The sequence below is a fragment of the Bombus terrestris genome, chromosome 8 (genome assembly GCF_910591885.1).
Source record: "Bombus terrestris chromosome 8, iyBomTerr1.2, whole genome shotgun sequence".
Taxonomy (NCBI): domain Eukaryota; kingdom Metazoa; phylum Arthropoda; class Insecta; order Hymenoptera; family Apidae; genus Bombus; species Bombus terrestris.
This window is the reverse complement of record NC_063276.1, coordinates 9,466,333-9,486,110: the sequence shown is the minus strand read 5'-3', so window position 1 is coordinate 9,486,110 and position 19,778 is coordinate 9,466,333. Positions and strand designations below refer to the sequence as shown.

The window sequence follows — 19,778 nt, the reverse complement described above, 5'->3', positions numbered from 1 at the left end:
AATATGATTCCGTCCCACTTTGTTTTAAAGAATCGTTCTTGTATCGAGTTGGTCGATGTTTCGCATTGCTTGTTTCAATATTAGAACTGTTCTAATTGCATTCTCCTTTTTCAAAAGATTTTCTAGCCATTAAACAAACGAGTTTTCTAAAGTATGTTTATTTTAAATGTTTGATTAAGTATTTTTGTAAGTACTAAAAATACGAAAACATGTTTCGGATGAAAGTTCGATATGATGGAGGAAACTTAACAAGATATTTTGATTTTTCTTTTATATTTTCATTTAAACAGATTTCAATGCCAATGTAGCTTTCTTAAATGGAATTAAGATACCTGGATCGAAAAATTTAGTTTAAAGGGTATTTTAACTGTAATCTCGCAAGACTTATCATATGTAGAACAAAGAAAAGAAATAATACCTATATATAGAAAATAAATGGTAATATTACGTATTGAAGGATCAATTTTTATAAAAAATACAGGTAATATGTATGCATGGACATTTAATCTGTTTTTTCTTAATTGGAGAATTTTTGTATAAAAATGGAAACAGTATTTATTCAAGTGGAATTATTTTAATTGAAAACAATGATGAATATTGAATTCTTTTAATTGAGAGACGATATACAGAAACGATACTGAATTATTTTTGAATTAAGGATTGTACAATCGTTTCATGAATTTTTAGTTATTTTAAATAGGGAATAACAACTCGACTCCGAATGCTCAAACATTTCTGAGAAATTTCAAAATACAAAAATGTCAGGACTAGATACAATGTACGCAAAACTATATAAAATATTTAGTGGATGTGACAAGTATATAAACAGTTATTTTGTAATAAAACAAACAAATATATATATATATATATAAATACATAAAAGGATATTTTAGAATATTAGAATAAAATAAATATATCGATTTACATAAAAGCATTAATTTTCATAAATGTCTATAATCCGATAATGTTGTACATCAATCTGTAACATTGCTGAGTAATCAGAAACACGATTAAATTAATCAAAAAAATTGACAGATTTTGATCGCAAGAAACTGGAAAACATAAAAACTTCCCTAGTTGGAATGGTCTCTCGAAATTGACGGTGTCGTAAACGCAACAACGTAAAACAACGAGCGTTGAACTGGAATGGGGTGAGGATTGAGAGTAGAAAGTCCTGGAAATTAAGAGAACGCGCGATGCCTTTGAATTGCAAATTCAACGCTAGCGAAGGATATAAAATCATGGGAACCGCTTAAAAGGTGCTCGTTTAGTGTTCTCGCGACCGCGCCCCTTTATTCAGGCCCCTTAAAAAGTTCGTCGTGGTGGGGCATGGAGAAATTAAAACCGTCAGTTTAGACTCGAGCATACTTTTAAAGTTGCTTACTGTGCATTCAGCTGCTGTTTTCGTTTTAAAAAAAATAACAGACGGAAAGCTGCCCTATTAAATTTGCCTCAACCATCAGCCGAGAAAGTCAGTTTAGTTAGATGGTCGGTTAACGTCTTGCGTATTGCGATGGTGTTTTAAGAGCTGTTATTAATAAAAGGCGAATTTTTATGAAAATTGATATTTTATGCACGCAACTAAAGAAACAGGACTTAAATAGAAATTTGTTTTATCTACTAACACTCTACAAACACTCTACTTTGGATATTTTATATTCTTTTGTATATTATGTGTGCTCTATGCATTTTTTTAAAACTTACATTCTAAATATTCATTTCTTTTCCCTGCATTATAACATTCTGATAGAGAATTATTCAATGATATTTTTAAACAATTAATCATCCTGTTGAAATTATGATAACCATATCCAGCCTAATTTTATCTATTAATCTGCATCAATGGTTCTTATTAATTAATTCCTATTAATTTAAATTCATTTTAACATTTAAAATGACTCGTGTCTAAACTGCGCATTCATAATGCATTAAATCCATGCATCCCCTAATTGATCAAATTTCTCTAGTCATCCAAATACGTTATCTTAACGTCCCTCCATTAACCAGAAAATTTAGTGCAGAGTTCTCTAGTATACTCGCCATTCATCTCTCCACTCTTGCATGAAATTTCACCTCGAAAGACGAGGATCATCTCACTACCATCTCACTCTCACTATCACCCTCTGTCATCAACAGGTGAACAAAGTGTTGACCAGAGAATTGCCAAGCTCAGCCTCCTCAGAGGATAACATCGTATCTTCGACACGACTAGGGCTGACTCTACGCCTGGAACGACACCATTTCCCCGGAGGAACTTTGAATCTCAGCTGTCAGTCCACTTTGCCAGGGATCATGGACGCGAGGACGCTTGAGAGAACGGAAACCGCAACGTTGGCCGCCAGCAATCAACGACTGGCGCAAGAACCGCCTAGATCCGCATGCATCGTAAACCTTCCATCCCTGTTCGTCATGACCTGCTGTTTCTTACTGCGATCGTTTAATCACGGTATATTAGCACTTTCTTATGTTTAACCCACGATCAGTTGGAAATCGCCATTGGAGCTCGTTCGATCATTGTGGGATCACTTTGTTCGATAATGTTGCTTTACAGGTTTGGGTATTCTCTGATTGAAATATAAATAAAAATATTGTATCGTTTTAGATACTTTATTAGTTTTATTTTGCAATTAATTAAATGTTTAAAAATAACATAAGAACTATTTTGTGCCAAAATTCGATAATTGTATATTTTATGTTTTAGTCAATTCTTTCAAACAACAATATAAATAATTTGGATTTTAACATAAAATTGAATTTTAAATGGTATGTGTTTGAAACTTATGTGGTACAACTAGATTGTTATATAATATATATAACAAGATTTGCATTCAGAGTAATTTTATATCTAATTATGTTTTAATAATACGTATTTGAAAAATTATGAAATAATCGGTTTTCGAATATTTTATTTACATAAAAGATATTCACGACTATCAATCAAATATGCCCAATCTTGTTGCCTCTTAAATATCGAAAGAAGCCAAAAGATCCAACTTTTCAACTGCTAGTGTGTGATTTCGTTGCTCCTGCGGAAGCTCTTGTTGATATTTCGCGAGAGTAGTTTTTAAGAAATTTCCTTAATTTTTCAATGCAACTGAAAACTAAAAAAAAATTAGATTTCACTAGCCTTTAAAAATTTTAGGCCGATATTAGCCAGAAAAACGAGTTTCTTTTTTAATTCTTTGCTATCACTGTGAAATTCATCGTATCACAGAAAATTGCTCGCATTAGTAGACGCCTTCACGGTCACTTTCGCGGATAAAACTTTTTTCTTATCTTTTCACCGACAAAGAGAAAATCTTACAAAGAAAAGAAGAGATAAAATTACTGTTGCTAGGCTTTTTGAATTCGTTTGTTAGGCGAAAATTAGCCTCGAAACGAATTTTTTCTTCACTGCCACTATGAAATTTCGTTGCTCATGCAGAAAAGACTCTTGTTAATGTAATTTCATGAAGGAATTTTACGTACGCGCATTTAATATGTTAATATACGTGTGAATAAATGCATAGGATGACTAAAGTACGTGAAGTATATGATTCAAGTATATCGATGGTCATGTAGAGGAGATGGAAAGCAAAGATGAAAAAGCTCTATAGCAATATAATTTAATTGAAACAGCGAGTCGTTCACGCGAGACGCGACATTGTACATAGTGTATGATTGTGAATTAGATTTACGACGGTGTGTAATTAAAAAAAAAGGGAGGGTAGGTTGGGGTAAAAACGGTGAAAGTAAGCAGGAGAATTCATTAGGAACTCGATGAGGATGGAATGATATCACAATCACGCGACGTGTGATTCGTTTGACGAATATTAAAAAATAAAGCGAGAGAGTGATTGGTATCGAACGACAAAAGGCATAAATTTGAATCGATTGGCGGTTGAAGTATAGGGTGATTCACGTTTATGGCGTTCGGGATAATTGATCTGTTCTTTTTTTTCTCTTGGATCTCTCGACGCATCCTTTTTGGTGGCGTACAAGAATTTATATATACATACATAAATATATTATATATATATACATATACGTATATGTATACACGATGATGAATTCGTCATATTTACGTTTTATTGTAATTTTACATGATCCATATCTGATCGTTATGACATTTCAAACAATAAAGAGAAACGTCAGGCAGAATTTTGTTGATGTTCTTTTACTTTGAAACCTTCCCTTCTAGAACTTGAGAATCAGGTAAGATTGCCATTTGACATTAAAATTTTTTATATAGTATATCTACATATTTGTATATCGTATATCGTAATTTAATGTTATTTTAATTTAGGTTTGAAAAATTTTTATATTTTTGGACGCTATTGCACAATTGTACTAATACTATTGTATTACTGAAATTTTATAAATCACGAATCATCTTATTGCCCTGTTTGATATAAAATTGCAAAAGGGAATTCTATAATTTAAATAACTTACAATTCGTCAATTTAATAATATATTAATTGATAAATTATTGTGCAAGAGTGTACTTTAGCATGTATATATGCATATACTTTAATATACAATACACAAAGGATTATGAAAGTGGAGTTATGAAAAAAATGGATAGGTATATATATAAATAGGTATTAATTATGTTTTCAATAAAAGATAACATTGTCTCGTCAAAAATGGTATCCTATTTCTAACAACTACAAGAGTATTATAATAAAATTGATAAATCTAATATTAGTTCACATTAAGTATTTTCTTCATTCACAGATGTACAACTTTCATATTTCTAGCTAACTGCTAAAGCAGAGAATGTGAGAGACACATGAAGAGAAACAAGGCAATTAAACATAGTAGAAAGCGGTGTTATGCGGTATTGTAACGTAAACCATAAATTACTTTGGTTACTAGGTTTGGCTATTCCCATAAACCTCCCTATCTCTTCCTCGAATCATAATCCGAGCCCTTAGAGCCCTTACATAACATTAATTCACTCAATATTTTACGTAACTGCTTAAATACACTTCCAGGTGTTACATGGGTCCGTTATCTGCATCTTATACTACGATTGCGTACGTATAAAATATAGCTCCTGTTAAATTTCATAATCTTATCACTTAATACAATCGTAAATTCGCGCTAGACTCACTAATGCTTAAAAGTCTTCCAATTATAATTTTCGTATTCATATCATAATCTCGCGGTCATAGCCACATATTATGACGTTCATTGTATTAAAAAATACTGTTGGCTTCCTTTTCTGTCACTTTTTATTCCTTTAACTTTACTTTTTCAGTAGATACTATCATCTAAAATAAATATTCTGTCTTTTATTATTTTTCTTTAAAATTGCCACACTATTCCCTAATACATTATTTTTTTCCTTAAGAATTTCATTTCTTCCTTTTTCTCCCTTTTTTAGTCATTCTTAAACATATTTGATACTATATCAAGTCTTCCATTAAAACTGTCATCTAAACTCTTAAAATATTACTTTCCCTTCTCAGAAATAATGTTCTCTACCTTTCTTCCCTTTTCTTAATAATTTTCTGAAATATCCGACACTACACCGACTATTCCATTAAGATTGTCACCAAATCCTTTAAAAATTTATTTTCCTTTCCTTACTTCCCTTCTCTTGCCACAAAATATTTTATAAAAATTTGACGTTTTCCATAAAAATTGTTACCGAAATTCTTACGAAAATTATCCACTTTTCCAGAACTTTCTTCTTCCATCTTATCACTTTTTCCTCAAACTTTTCGTTATTAACTCTATACGATGTATAAACTATCAGAACCCGTGATTGTTACTCTTTAAAAATCTATTAAACTCATTATTATTACGTATTAACTACATAACCCTCAGATAAAGTACTATACATAAGATCCACGTAAGACAGCTTCTTCTAAAACCGTGCCGCGCTTCTCGCAGCACGTCGTTGTTTTAATCAAGATGAAGCATCGGTCTTTCTCATTCAAATAAAATAATAGAAAGCATATTCTCGCAAAAAAAAAGATATACTATTCCACCTATCCTACTGAATTCCAATTTTCAATGTACATATTGTTCCTTCTCCGCCAGTTTTCATTTCCGGTAATTCTTCACCAATGAATTACCTCGCATCGTCAGGATCGCGGCCCTCCTCGATAACAGGTTCGTCGGGATAAAAGCGATTAGAGATGGCAAAAGGGGAGGAACGATTTAGCAGGCGGTAAACAGTCGAAACGGGAAATCCAAATCCCGCCAGGAGGGATTTCCGGTAGCTCGATCATCCTCTTCCAACTCTCAAACCATCCACTAGCCGAAGTATACCGACTTCGACCTATCGGCCGAGAATTCACAAGCTTCTCTTCCTTCCCGATTCGATTTCCAGATTAATTAAGGATAGCTGGCCTGAAAGGACGCCCTCGAGGATCCTTTCGAGCGTCGAGCTTCCGAGGAAAGGCGTAACGAGACACCGATTCGTGTCCGTTTCACGAGACACCGAACACGATAATGACATTTTTTCGCCGATTCTCAACGACTAGGCCACGGTAGCACGTTAATGAGAAACGACCATTGGTTCCTCTGATACGAATTCGTGTCCCTGCCACTTAAGGGAATGGTTAACAGCTGCTTCGATCGACAAAAGGGGCTCTGTTGGCCTAGTCACGATCCGTTACAGCTAGGAGACGGGATCGTTTGCGATACATGGAGAAACGGTTCGAGTTGATCGATTCAATTGATGGTTGACAATGGCCTACGGCTTCTCGATGCGGTCTGTGTGCTCGTTAGGATAATAGAACGTTGTTGTAAAGTTATTCTTTTCATTATTGATCCACAGAGTTTGAAAGTTTATCGATATTCTCGACATATTGGAATTTGTAAATAAAATCTTTAGTCGTTGAACATATGATTGAGTTATTATAAATTCATTACTATGGTGATGGTTGCAATACATCTACGGCTACTTGCTGTGATCTGTGTGTCGATGAAATTTAAGGGCTGTTTAGGGATAGTTCATTAATATCTCCAAGATGTTGGGATTTGCACAATAATATACTATACAATTAATTATATGAGTGAATCTTGAGAAAACTAGAGACTCGGCTTAAATCACGGGGATTTCTATCGTACGTAATTTTTTCAACTGTATAATTCTGTAGAGCTTGACTAATTTTATTACCAAACTTTTACTGTTACTCAAAAGAATTTATTAACACAGGCGACTTATAACTCGCTAGTTAGAAAATTTCGCTAATAATATTAGCTCAATGTGTCCAAGTTTCCAGCTACTTCTACAATATTCGCTTTAAGTATAGTTCAGAGTCTGAAGATCGTAAAATGATTCTTATTTCTTGACCTCCTTTGTATTCACAAATGAGATATCTGCTAATACGACGTCGTTTATACGACTCTTTGGACGAGAACCCCGTGTATATATATTTTACATTATTTATAACTGAATATAGTCTCATATAATAGAAAAATTAATAAAGTATGCTTTCAAAGGTGTGATATATTCTATATTTAGCATCGTTAATCTCTTTCCATTCACGAGCCTTGTGAAATGTTTCTCGAATATCTGAAAGAAATATCTCGCGTGTCTGTTCTGTAGAATTTCAAACTGAACGTTCTTTTATGTAAATACAGACAAATACATACACATCCTACATATAATTCAATAAATAAGCTGCGAGTATTTATGGAAATTTATATTTTTATAAACACAATTAAAGAGATAGAACATAAGCATAAATTTATTTCACCACCCTTCTAGAATTACACTTTGAATCTCACAAATTGCATTTTCATCCAACCCGATTTCGAAATCCTTTGTTTCGATACTATTTTCAAACAACGCTCGTTAATTCCTTCTGTATAAAAGCCTCTTGACGGAATTAACCGAATAAAAAATCAAATCAAACAAGTTAAAATGTAAATTAGCAACACGATGTCGATCATCCTTGAACGAGGCCAGGTAGAGATAAATAAAGCTCGAGCTACTACGATCGAAAAAATAGCTCTCGAACGAAGGAAATATAACGCGACGAGAGCAAGCATAGCATATTCGAACATGCTTCAATGATTGGTTTCTTCATCGTACAAAACGTCAATGAGTTCAATGAGTTCGTTTCACCTGCAACGACCTACATAGTCCCCTCCAACCCTTTTATTGCCAATATATAGGGTGTTGTATTATGTACACTGTTTTGCGAATATTTACCAATAACGATATTAACCCGAAAACAGAATTTATTTAATACAAACATATATTTAGTAAAAGAAACTAATATATAGCACGAACAGCCATCTTAAACATATAATAAGTGTAGAGAAAATAGTGTCACTGACAATGAGTATCGTTTAATGTAACGAATAATTAACTATTTGAATTCGTTTGCGATCTCCACCAAATATACGTACCTATACTTGCGCTAAATATCTCGTAGCTTCTACCTTAAGTTTTGGACTTTACCAATATGATCCTGGTAGTTGAGCTTCATTATAGTGCTACAGAATTAGAATGCTTTCGCGAGTTGCTGTATATTTATTTATCCTTATTATATCTTATCTACAACATTCTATGCATGTACGTTTAACAAGTACAGATTAAGTACTTATTAAAGTCTCCTGATGCAAGTACGGATTAGAGGTTGACAGTTCTAGCGTTAATTTTTCATTACATTGGTTAGAATCGATCTTATAAGCCAATATTTTTTTAACACGCTGTAGAAGGAAGGCTGTGGCTGTGAAGAAAATGAAACGAGATCAACATGAATTCAGAAATAACACACGCTGTTCAGTTCGAGACGTTCGAAGAGTTAACCCGCGATTATCTTGGCACTGTTTCATCGCTGTGATGACACGCCGGCAAAAGCTAAAACACCACCCTGCTGGGTGTAAAGGTTAACTAGGTCGTGTTTGTGCCGGTTTGCAGACGAACTGGTGTTGATTCATCACACAGCCCGTTTTCGCGTGTATAAAGTAGCGCACGCGTACGATTGTTCGTAAGCAGAAGAAGGATTCTGCGTTTCAAGCAAATGAACGTACGGACATTATTATTAACTCTTGCAACAGATAATAGTAGTGAGGCGAAGCTTTTCTGTAAATTACGCATGATTTGATGTGATTAGTATTGGGATATAGATATTTATATATTTACGAGAAATTTCCAAATTTACGTAATGTGTACGATATACAGGTATTCTAAATATATTGATGTTTGAAATTAAATATTTAGATGGAATCGGTGGTTTGCATGAAATTGTTAATAATGGATATGTACCTTATGCGGTATCGACAAAAAAAGCAATTATTTACATAAAAGTCTAATTTTGTTGAACCAATAATGTACATTTTACAAGCATAATATTTAATACAGATTTAATGTTTAATATCATACTTTACAGAAGGGTCTCGATATGAAATAAATGAGATAAAGTATATGAAATAATTGGAACGAAAGTTAAAAGCCTGGATGAAATTATTACGGACAACGTTCAATTACTGGAACAATCTTTTATTTCATGCATTATTGAGGAAGAGGAGAAAATTGTTCGTATAATGGTGTGGCTTTACATTCTTACTTTGCATAGATAATATCGGATCGAAAAAAATTTACGAAATTATTATTGAAGTAATATTAATATCGGGAAAATGAGATAGTTGAGGTTGACGGTGAAATTATTAGGATGCATATGTTGAATTTTCCACTCCACAGAATTTCAGGTTTTCCCTGTTCAAACAAGTAATCCTTTGCATTTCTGGTGACGCGTACAGTAGTATATGTATGTTTTTGGTCGTCCCGTTTCTAATCTTTCCTGGCCTGAAATTTATTTTCAAAGGATTTATCTGTCTTCGACTAAGTAAACCCATTTGCATTTCAAATATCACCCTTGATTCGCTTCCTCCGACTCCGTGTTTCTTCTTTTTTCCCCGAATTTATCGTCGAAAGGTCACGTGCGCTTTGCCTAACGTCTTTTTCATCTTTGGCCTCCGGTTGATTCTCCAAACTTCAGCAAGTTCACTAATCATCATATAAATTTGTAATTTTTTAAGTCAACGTAAATCAACGATGTTTCATAAATTAAAAGTTACTTCGATAAGTACAATAATTGATACACTTATAACAGCAATTAACATTTTTCTCAATCATCGTTGATCTATATTAATTTTAGCAAAAACACTGACCACTTTTATAGACTTCTGATATTCTGCAATACGTTTATTTTCATTATTTTATACAATTGCAACTTTACACATCCAATATTGTACATCGGACAATAATAATAACAATAATAACGTATTAATTCTGAAACAGTTTTGAAACCTCGATAATAATAATCTGTGCGTCGATACAATCTACCAATCCCATCGAACCTTTCGAATCCATCATTATTCTTCTGGATATTAAATTTTTACACAATCTTCTTTTTCGATAAAGTTGTTCTACGCAGAAAATAAATTTTCTCTTCGTCCTTTCACCTTCTTAATATCATAAAAATGATTAAATTTATGCGTCGAATCGAAAATATTAAAGATGAATCATTGTTTCCAAATAATGTAACGCAAAATCACGTGAAATAATAATTGCGTTTGCAAACGCACCGTAGGATGTTCGCAGGATACATGGAACGCACGGATAATTAGCAACCGTGCGCATATATTGATTTCATTTACTTGGATTTCCAAGCAGACAGTCTCGTTCAGTATTCTTTTATGATATGACGGAAGAGAAAGAAGACTTGATGCAGGCTTGAGCGAGCAACGCGCTCGTGCATGATGCACAAGTAATATGCACTACTTGAAAATCGAGTGAGACATTTCCATCGGTCACGAAACACAAGAGGCAATCGTTCGGAATTAACGTTGCTGCCACGAAACGTCGCATAACAATTTTGTATATAATTTGGATGGAGAAATACTAAAAATATATTTAAATAATTTCGTCGCTTGTAATCGTTTGAAATTGAAATTTTACTTTCATCGTCAAAAATGATGTATCATTTTATTGGGAATGTTGTTTTACACTCAACTTCGTTATACGTTATTATGTTCGTGGACGTGAAGGAGTTATTAAATGAATTCATTTTAAAATTTCCATTTTAAGCGTACAGATGTTCCATGTTTCTACGGTTAATATTAATCAATATTCGATATTTAACCATGTCAAGAGCACTTGCGTATAGTTTCAGTTGTAGACATGAAAATCTGTAACCCGTCATTTAACAAGCGTAGCAATTGTAGCGTGAAAGTAACTACGTCACCATACGTGTGATTACTAGATTGCAGATTTTTATGCAAATTTATATTTTCATCAACACAATTCGAAAAGTGGAACGTAAGCAAAGATTTGCTTCAGCCACTAAATATTATGACCAGCAGTATATTTGGAATACTCTATATATATTTGTATATTACGTGTACTCTGTGCATTTACGTAACTTTCGCATAGATCCATAAATATCCACGGTATACTGATTACAGTGATTAATTCTAGGGCAAGAATTTCATTACATCAATAACGCTTCGGAAATCCGTTTATTAACTAGAAGCGTCTGGTAACAAAATACTATACCCACCTCTAACCTCGTAAAGTTAAGAAGGCGATTCTTTCAAATACATTCTGGATATTCAATCCTAAACGAGTATACGACTGCATAAAATATAGCTGGGTCGTACAACGCAATAAGGTACGGAGTTTGAAAGAAAAAAAATTTTCTCTCGTGGTTTCGTTGCGGCTTTTAAAATTGAAAGGATCGTCGATCGGATCGTTTCCGAGAGGGTGTGCGCGCGGGCACCGGGTACAATTACTTTTGGAGAACGATGCAATTTGCACCGACGACTAATTTCAACTTCCTACGGAAACGTTTTGCCCCGAGGGCCGCTTGATTTATTTGCTTCGGGCTCCTTCTTCCTCGTGGAAACTGCATAAAAGACTTTGTGTAACGTACCAGAGAGAACATCTCGGCTGCTTGAATGGATACACGCGAGATAACGGGGACACCTTGATTCCCATTAACCTGAGTGTACTATGGTTCAGGCTCGAAACTAAATAAGTGGCAGATAACGCGGCGACGCTGCAATTTATTAGCGTCACCGAGGAAAAATTGCTGGGTACACTTGGCCACCAAGGAAACATGCAAGGAGATGATGCAAAGGTTGTCAAGGTACCGGAGAAAAATAAATAAATAACTCTTACAGTTTTTCTAAATCAAATTAAAAATGATGCTAATTTATTAAGCACCGACGTTGTATTAACACGACCTTCCATTTGTAGCTTTTTTTCAATCGATTTGCCTTATTAAAACCTGTTGTTTAACTTTGCAGCTATGAAAGGAAGTTCCAGAGATTCGCTTAATTATTTTTGTCACTATTTCATTCATCTACATAGATTCTATGAAATTTAGAGAAATTCAAATGTTCGGAACACTATGATAAACTGATTGATTACGCCTTAACGGGTTAAAACGTGCAATGTTAAATGATCAATTAGATCATTTAACTTTCTTGAAATGGATTACGTATTCGGTTTGCAGTAGATGAAGATAAGAAATACATTTTAGCATATTGAGCTTATTATCTTCTTCGTTTCATATCATGTCTATGAACTCTTTATTATTTTCGATGTTTTGGCACAACAAATACATTCTTTAGTTATCGTAATGCGCTTCAAGTATCATATTGAATCAATAGAATAGATCAAAGTGGTCCTTTTGGATAATTTGAAAAAAGAAGTAGTTAAATTAAAATGTTGTTTCCTTTTTAGATGTTAAAATCTTCTTTGTGCTCATAATTCACGATAGTTCACTTCAACATCCAGAAATTAATTTTAGGCTATCTTTTAGAATTCTACTTCCACGTTGCTATTGTATACTTGCATTGCATGTAGTGACAAGATTGTTGTGCGGCGTGGACACATAAAATATTGTTCTTACTCTGGTTCCATATTACCAACTCCTCTATTAATCTTTCAAATCGAATTTGTTAGAATCTATCGTCCAAAAATATTTCAAACTTTCACTAAACATTTGATACTACATGATTGAAATGCAAAGTTTTTAAAAGAAGTGTACCGAGCAAATAGCTTCCGAAATTTCTTTATGAAACTTCGGAGCTCCGAAGCTGAAGATTTATGTATGTTTGAAATTTGTAATTTTGATAGTTTGAGATTTTACAACGATACTCGTTATTCCAGCGTTGCGTGCAGGAAAATTGATTTAGGAAATCGAGGTCGTGGATTTCTCTTTTTCTTTCTTTCTCTTTGCAGATCCTCCGTTATCCGTGTACAAAGTGAACGGGATCAGGGGTCAGCAGAGCCAAAGAAACTGTAACTCAATCTTCCACTTCTTTATTTTGTTCATCGATGGTTTACTGGAAATGCTTGCCAGTAAAGAAGGCGTGCACTTCGAAGTAAAGTCTGAACTGAATTCTTCAGGCGTCGGACACTATTTTCTTTACAGAAAATTCTTCTTGTCAAGGAAGGAATCTTGCAGCAAATATAATCATTTAAGTAGAAAATTAAAAAATTTACGTGAACAAAAATGGGAATTATCGATTTCGTATAAAAATCTAAAAAGAACATTCCTGTCTCCGTTCTTTGCGAAGATTCAAACAAAATTTTAAAGCCGAGTTAAAGAGCAACTGTGAGATATTTTTTAATCATAGAAAAATAACCATAAAGCTCAATTTCGATCATGGTTAACAATTTTCTATCACTTTAAAGCAATTTTAAATAATTTAATATCAAACATTTAAAAAGGCGCTTTAAGTAATTTAGAATAATTTAGATTTAAAAATAAAAAAGAAAGTAAAATACAGACTAAGTATCGTTTCCTACAGTCAATAGATCACAAAACACATTACGAAACTATTTTCAAAAATAATTTAGACCATATTTTCTTATATCGAAAATTCCACGCGCTTTCTAATTTTTCCTACGAAATTTCGTGCACGGTTTCGCTTAATTAAATTACGTCTTATATCGACTTGATTCAGGACACAGTCTCAAGGGTTTCCTTTATTACGCAAATCGAGAATCGGCGATAATTAACTACCTTAAACTGGTGTCGTCTGCATTTAATCAGCAGTAAGACGAGCGACCTTAAGCCATACGCTGCTCGAAGAATATTCGTTGTACGATCTCATGAGTCTTCCTTGTTTTCTTTTTCCTTTCCCTGGATACCTCGGCCGGAAGCGTCAAAGAGCGGAAAGCGTAATGTGACGACACCGAACGCTAATGAATTCGACAACGAATTTAAATTTGTTCGATGGAAATTCATAATTCATGCGGATCCGTCATTTATTACGTATTCCTTTTCATGGGGCGCTGCATTGAACGATTTCATGGCAGACTATTTCGACAAAGAAAGTTGGTTAATCTTTAAGTCGTATAATGGATATGTTGGAATTTCGTAGTTTTCAGATTTCACACATGTTTCGGGAAATTTTTCTCATGGACATCTCATAAGAAGAACAGATAAAGAAACAACATAAAGAAACAAAGTTTTGGTACAGAATAAGAGATTTCCAATGAATCGACCTTTAAGTCTTCATATTCGATATTCACCTCTGAAACTTTAAAACATCCGCGTGAGGGGAATTATCAAACAGAAATGTTCGACTGGAGCACGAACGTGATAAAATGACGTCCTTCTTGATTCAATTTTTCCTTCAAACGTTCACCAAAAACATTAAACTCTCGAATATTAAACAACATTAGAGAAACGTCAAGCGAACGTTCTTTTTTAATCATTGAGCGCTAAACAGTTTTTTTCTTATCAAACACTAAACAATTCCATCTTTGATATTTCAATTCCATCTCTTCACCTTGAGATATCTTTTAAAATATCTTTCTATAATTCGGGGACGAGCGAAACGGTACAATTGATCGATTATTAATATTGACGAGTAGGTCTAAATGGTATCTGTTTCGTATTAATTTAAAAAAGGAACTCTAGAAATATCGTCAGGCACCAAACGACGAACACAAATATGATCGACAAATGTACGGCAGTTAAAGCAATCTACAGTGTGTCCCAGAAGTTAAAGACCAAACTTCATCAATGTATTCTACAGGTAATGGTTATACCTTTATTTGGTTAAAGGCGTTACGATAAACATGGGTCATTTATAACTTTATTAAAAAGTTATAGTAAAAATACGAAAGAGGAGCGATAATGTTAATCTGAGATTTTTAACTTTCACGATATGTCACATTGTTATTCTTTGGAGTACGATTGTGTTTTTAATATTAATTTTTAATAGTTGCACCTTGTTATTGCTCGTGAACATTTCAATTCATTTCTTCAGACCAGTTTCAGGCCAATGATGTTAATTCATCATATTAATAAGCCTCGATATACAACGATCGCAAAAGGTATTACACATATTCTAATTTACCAATCAGGTTCTACATTTTATTTTTATAATATCAAATTTTTACAGTAGTACAGAAATACTGCTAAATGAATTCTAATATTCTTAGACCTAATCAATATGTTAATCCTATAACAATTGCAATGGTGTGCCAATGCTTTTTGTAGTCACTACAGTCATGCAATACACTAAGAAAGTTAAAACATTAAACCCTGGAACACTCTGTATATTCATAAAACATTCTCGATTGCGTTTTTAAAAGACCATTTGTATCCGTCTCGTTCATTATCGAGGTCCACGTCGTCATGAACCCTCGTTAAACATTTGCGTTATATATTTATGACGCGATGCTACACATAGATTCACATGCATATTCAAATTCAAGCCACGTCCTTTACAATAAATACACGTTAACGAAGAAACATTAACGGGTATAACACTTGAATCTTTCGAATTGAAAATGCACCACAAGATAAATACGCTTCGCGGATGAAAAATATATACAAAGCAAGAGAGAAAGAGAGACAGAGAGTAGGAAGTTGGCTCGACGTTACTGAATTTAACAAGAATAAAAGCAAGCTCTACCAGCGGAGTGAGGTACGCAGAAGAGAAGAAAAATAGAGGACGAGGAAATTCTGAAGAGATTAAAGCATTCGCAAGGACGGAAGCGGAGATACGAACGAATTTTTAAAGCGGTTGAAAAGTTCCGATGATGAATCGTTATTTTGAGGAAAAGACCAGTTGCTTTCAGAGAATGGAGGAGAAGAAAGGAAAAAAGATGGTGGAAGGTCTCTGACATGTTTCTTCACAGCTCCTATCTTAATTCCTAGTGACTTCTTATTCTTTTCTGTTTCATGTTCTTATTACGTAATCTGTTCAATAAGACTGATGCTTTGTTCTGTGTATGTTTCCTAACAAGAGTGTACACGAACACTATCCTTTCCATCTTTTTTTCTTGTTTAACTTTTCTGAATTGTTAATGACAAATTGATTAGAAAGAAGTTCGGATTACGAAAATGTGAGCAAAATTACAGATTTTGCATTTTCTACTATAGTGTACCATTTCCTTTAAATCATGAAAATTCTTGTTGTAATTCTAATTTATGCAGAACATTTTTGCAAGATAAGCATCTGTTGCTTTAATAAATATAAATATACGTATAAATATAATATAATATATATATATATTATAATATATATATATATATATATATATATGTCGGGTTGGCGTTAAGAGTTAGGGTTAAGGGCGTAAAACGAATCCCTATTGGCATTAGACGTGATCATTATGCAACAGGGGAGATATTTACTAGTGCAAATATGATTATGATAGAGTTTGACAAGTAATCGCGATAATTAGATACTCGAGAAGCTAATGACAATGATCCTAGGCTCAATAACGAATCTGCGGTCACGGGATGATAAACGTATGTTCTCGCACAGTTCAAGTCTAACTCTTTGTTAACTAGACGTGAGATATTCACTGGTTGTAAAGATAGTACTGTTACTCGTTAATGAGGTCGCACGAAAGTATGACTCTCCGTCTCGTCAAGGAAAACTATGATGGGTGTGTCTAAGGACATGAGATCCTCGGATTTGTCGAGGGAAGCTTTCGTTCCAAAGGTGAGGGAAATTAGCGTTGTTGCTAATTGGTCGATCTCTATATCGGTGTTTAGAAAGAGATGCTGGCCGCCCTTGAGAGAAGGTTGTTAACGGGGAACATCGTTCGTGGAAGAATTGGTTTCTCCTACCTTCCCGTAGTTGCAACAAAGACTGCTTGTCTATTTGAAGGACTTTGCTTGACTAAATCTTAAGATTTATAGCGGGTCCTCACGTTAGCTAAACATATACTGCGGAGGTATGTTGACATCTGGCGATCATCTTACCCGGAGGATAGAATCTGCGTGTGGCGAGCCACGGGACAGAAACCATTGAAATATTTACTACCGCGTGTCGCTACGATTATTTCTTTTAAGGAGAGGTATAGAGTTACTCTGTGCCTTTGTTAGATAAAACGTTCATCCCTTTGACCGCGGCTACGTTCGGCGACTGATTGTCGCCTCGAGCCCAAGCTCACTATCATAAATCTCGAACAATCGGAGTGACATTTGTTTAATCTAAATTGCGACATTACGGTATTCCCGAGAATCCAAGGAGAGGTTCCGGTGTTCTTCCATCTCCGACATATATATATAACAAATAGTCTAGACTAAAGTATTGGGGATCTTTCCAAAAATTCCAAAAGAAAGGCCCCGATGTCCCCTCATCTCCGACAATAAATGATAAGGTTTAGAAATACTTGTTATGATTCAATCCTATTATGTTTGCCCGAGATTTGTGACGGTGGGCTTGGGCTCGAGGTGACACGACTGGTCGCCGAACGTAGCCACGGTCACGAAATGAACGTTTTTACCTAACAGAGAAGTGCCAATATTGTGGGACACACGTTGTATTAACAATCAAACTCCGGGCAGGAGCAATGTCAGCTCTACGCGGGTCTGCCTAGCAACGGCGGCTTAAATTTTGTTGATATCCCCGGGCAATATGCAACGAACAAACGCTATCGTAAGGAGAAGAAAATTCCCATCAGTATATTATTCTTGCGATCGCCTTGGAGAGTTTAACACGTCATCTTTACGTGCATTATTATATCGAGCGTTACAGAAAACGTTCCTTTGAGTTATCCCGTTGACCGTGGATTCATTATTGAACCTAAGAACATTGTCACTAACACCTCGAGTATTTAATCACCACGGTTATTTGTCAAACTTTGTAAAAATCAATATTCATATCAGTAAATATAATCTCTACTGTACAACAGCGATGGCTACTCCGAATGAGGATTCGTTACACGCCCATGAACCGAACGTTAACCCGACATATATATATAATAAATATAAATAATGTTCATGTCGTATTTTTACAAATATAATCAAAGGAATGGAACCTAGGTAGACAATTTTATATATTCTTGCATATTACGTACAATCTGTGTATTTTGCAAATTTTTCATAAACGTATGAAAATCCGCAATCTGATAACAAGCTTGTTCTACCCAGACGAAACAGTATGTGACTTCATTACGTTTTCAATAATGTTGCATTAACACAACTTTTATGCATAATTTCACTGCATGATCCTTAATGGATCAAACACTTAAGAGAATACTTACGGTTATGCCTCGATTTTCCAAGATATTAAGCAATGTGCCAAAACAAAGATATAATCCGCCTAATCACCGCAACCGATATTACCAACCGTAGCAGATGCTGACTACCAACAAGAAATAGCCTGAGCAGGATCCTAATGAAGAAAGGTATCACTGTTTCACAGCGAAACTAACGGGATGAAACTCGTTCGACGTGTTGGTAAAAACTTTCTCTTCGAACTCTTAATCGCCTGTCATAACTACGGGCAATGTAATCCCACGGGATTATTTCCTTGGTCAGGAAAAGGAACTTTATCAAACAAACAGCGCAACGAAGAATCTAAGCTGGCAAAAAGCAAGGATTGAGAAAGTTAGTATACACAATTAATTCTCGAAATATTGATGTATACGCAATTGGCGGGAACGAATCTGCTCCGAATTTTTACATGCAAAAAAATTCATATAATAACAATATCCAAATTCAGATAAAATAGTTCATTTTTATTCAGTTGTATTTTGCTGAGTTCTAAGGAATATTGATTTATATAAATGAAAGTTAATAAATCAGAGTTATACACGAAAGACATAATTTTTAGTTTTAGAGACACCATTCGAAATATTGGAAAATGAAAATTAAAATTAAGATCAGAAAATAAAACTTGGAATTATATATAGAAATATTGTTCGGGATATTAATGCACACGAAATTACTATATAGTAATGGATCCACAAGGAGAAAAATAGTTACAAGGAATATCAATCCTGCTAATTATATTTTTTATGTGGTTTGAAATAGTACTATGAAAATTCTCACTTTTTACATGAAAAAGCAACGTTTAGTTTTTTAAACTATACATTAAGTGGTCTTTGAAAAGATAAAAATATTTGTTGTAAGGAAGAAGATTAAAAAATTGATATGACGAAATTTCCATTATATTTTCTCCCCTGACTTAGTTCGTAATCAAATCACTGTTCCAATATGCTTATTTATTTTCTCTGTTTATTTATTTTCTCTGTTTATTTATTTTCTCTGTTTATTTACATTTTCAGTTATCGTTTACATTTTCTCTTTCCTGTTTATATTTTCAATTATTTGTTTATTTACTTCCGTCTGCCCTCTGTTTGTTTTGAATCTCTTTTCTCACATTCCTCATTTTTTATTTAAATCTTTTTCCAGGGGAAAATCTATCATAGTCCATTCAGAATTGTCGAAGCGCTAGCAACTACATTTGTCAGGGTTAACCAAGATTTATGACACGTTCGGGGATGATAGCTATTTTTGAAAGTGTAGATTTAACGTTTTTATCATCTGCGTGTTAAT

At 34.0% G+C, this 19,778-nt stretch overlaps 1 protein-coding gene across 1 annotated transcript in view; it reads left to right on the top strand.

Moving 5' to 3' along the window:
* LOC100645635 overlaps positions 1 to 4,140 on the top strand; it is a 94,954-nt gene extending 90,814 nt beyond the window's left edge. The window contains exon 4 of the mRNA XM_012311341.3: positions 2,137 to 4,140. Coding sequence (XP_012166731.2) covers positions 2,137 to 2,472 — 336 coding nt within the window. The 3' untranslated portion in view covers positions 2,473 to 4,140. The remainder of the gene's footprint in view (positions 1 to 2,136) is intronic.
* The last annotated feature ends 15,638 nt before the right edge of the window (positions 4,141 to 19,778 follow it).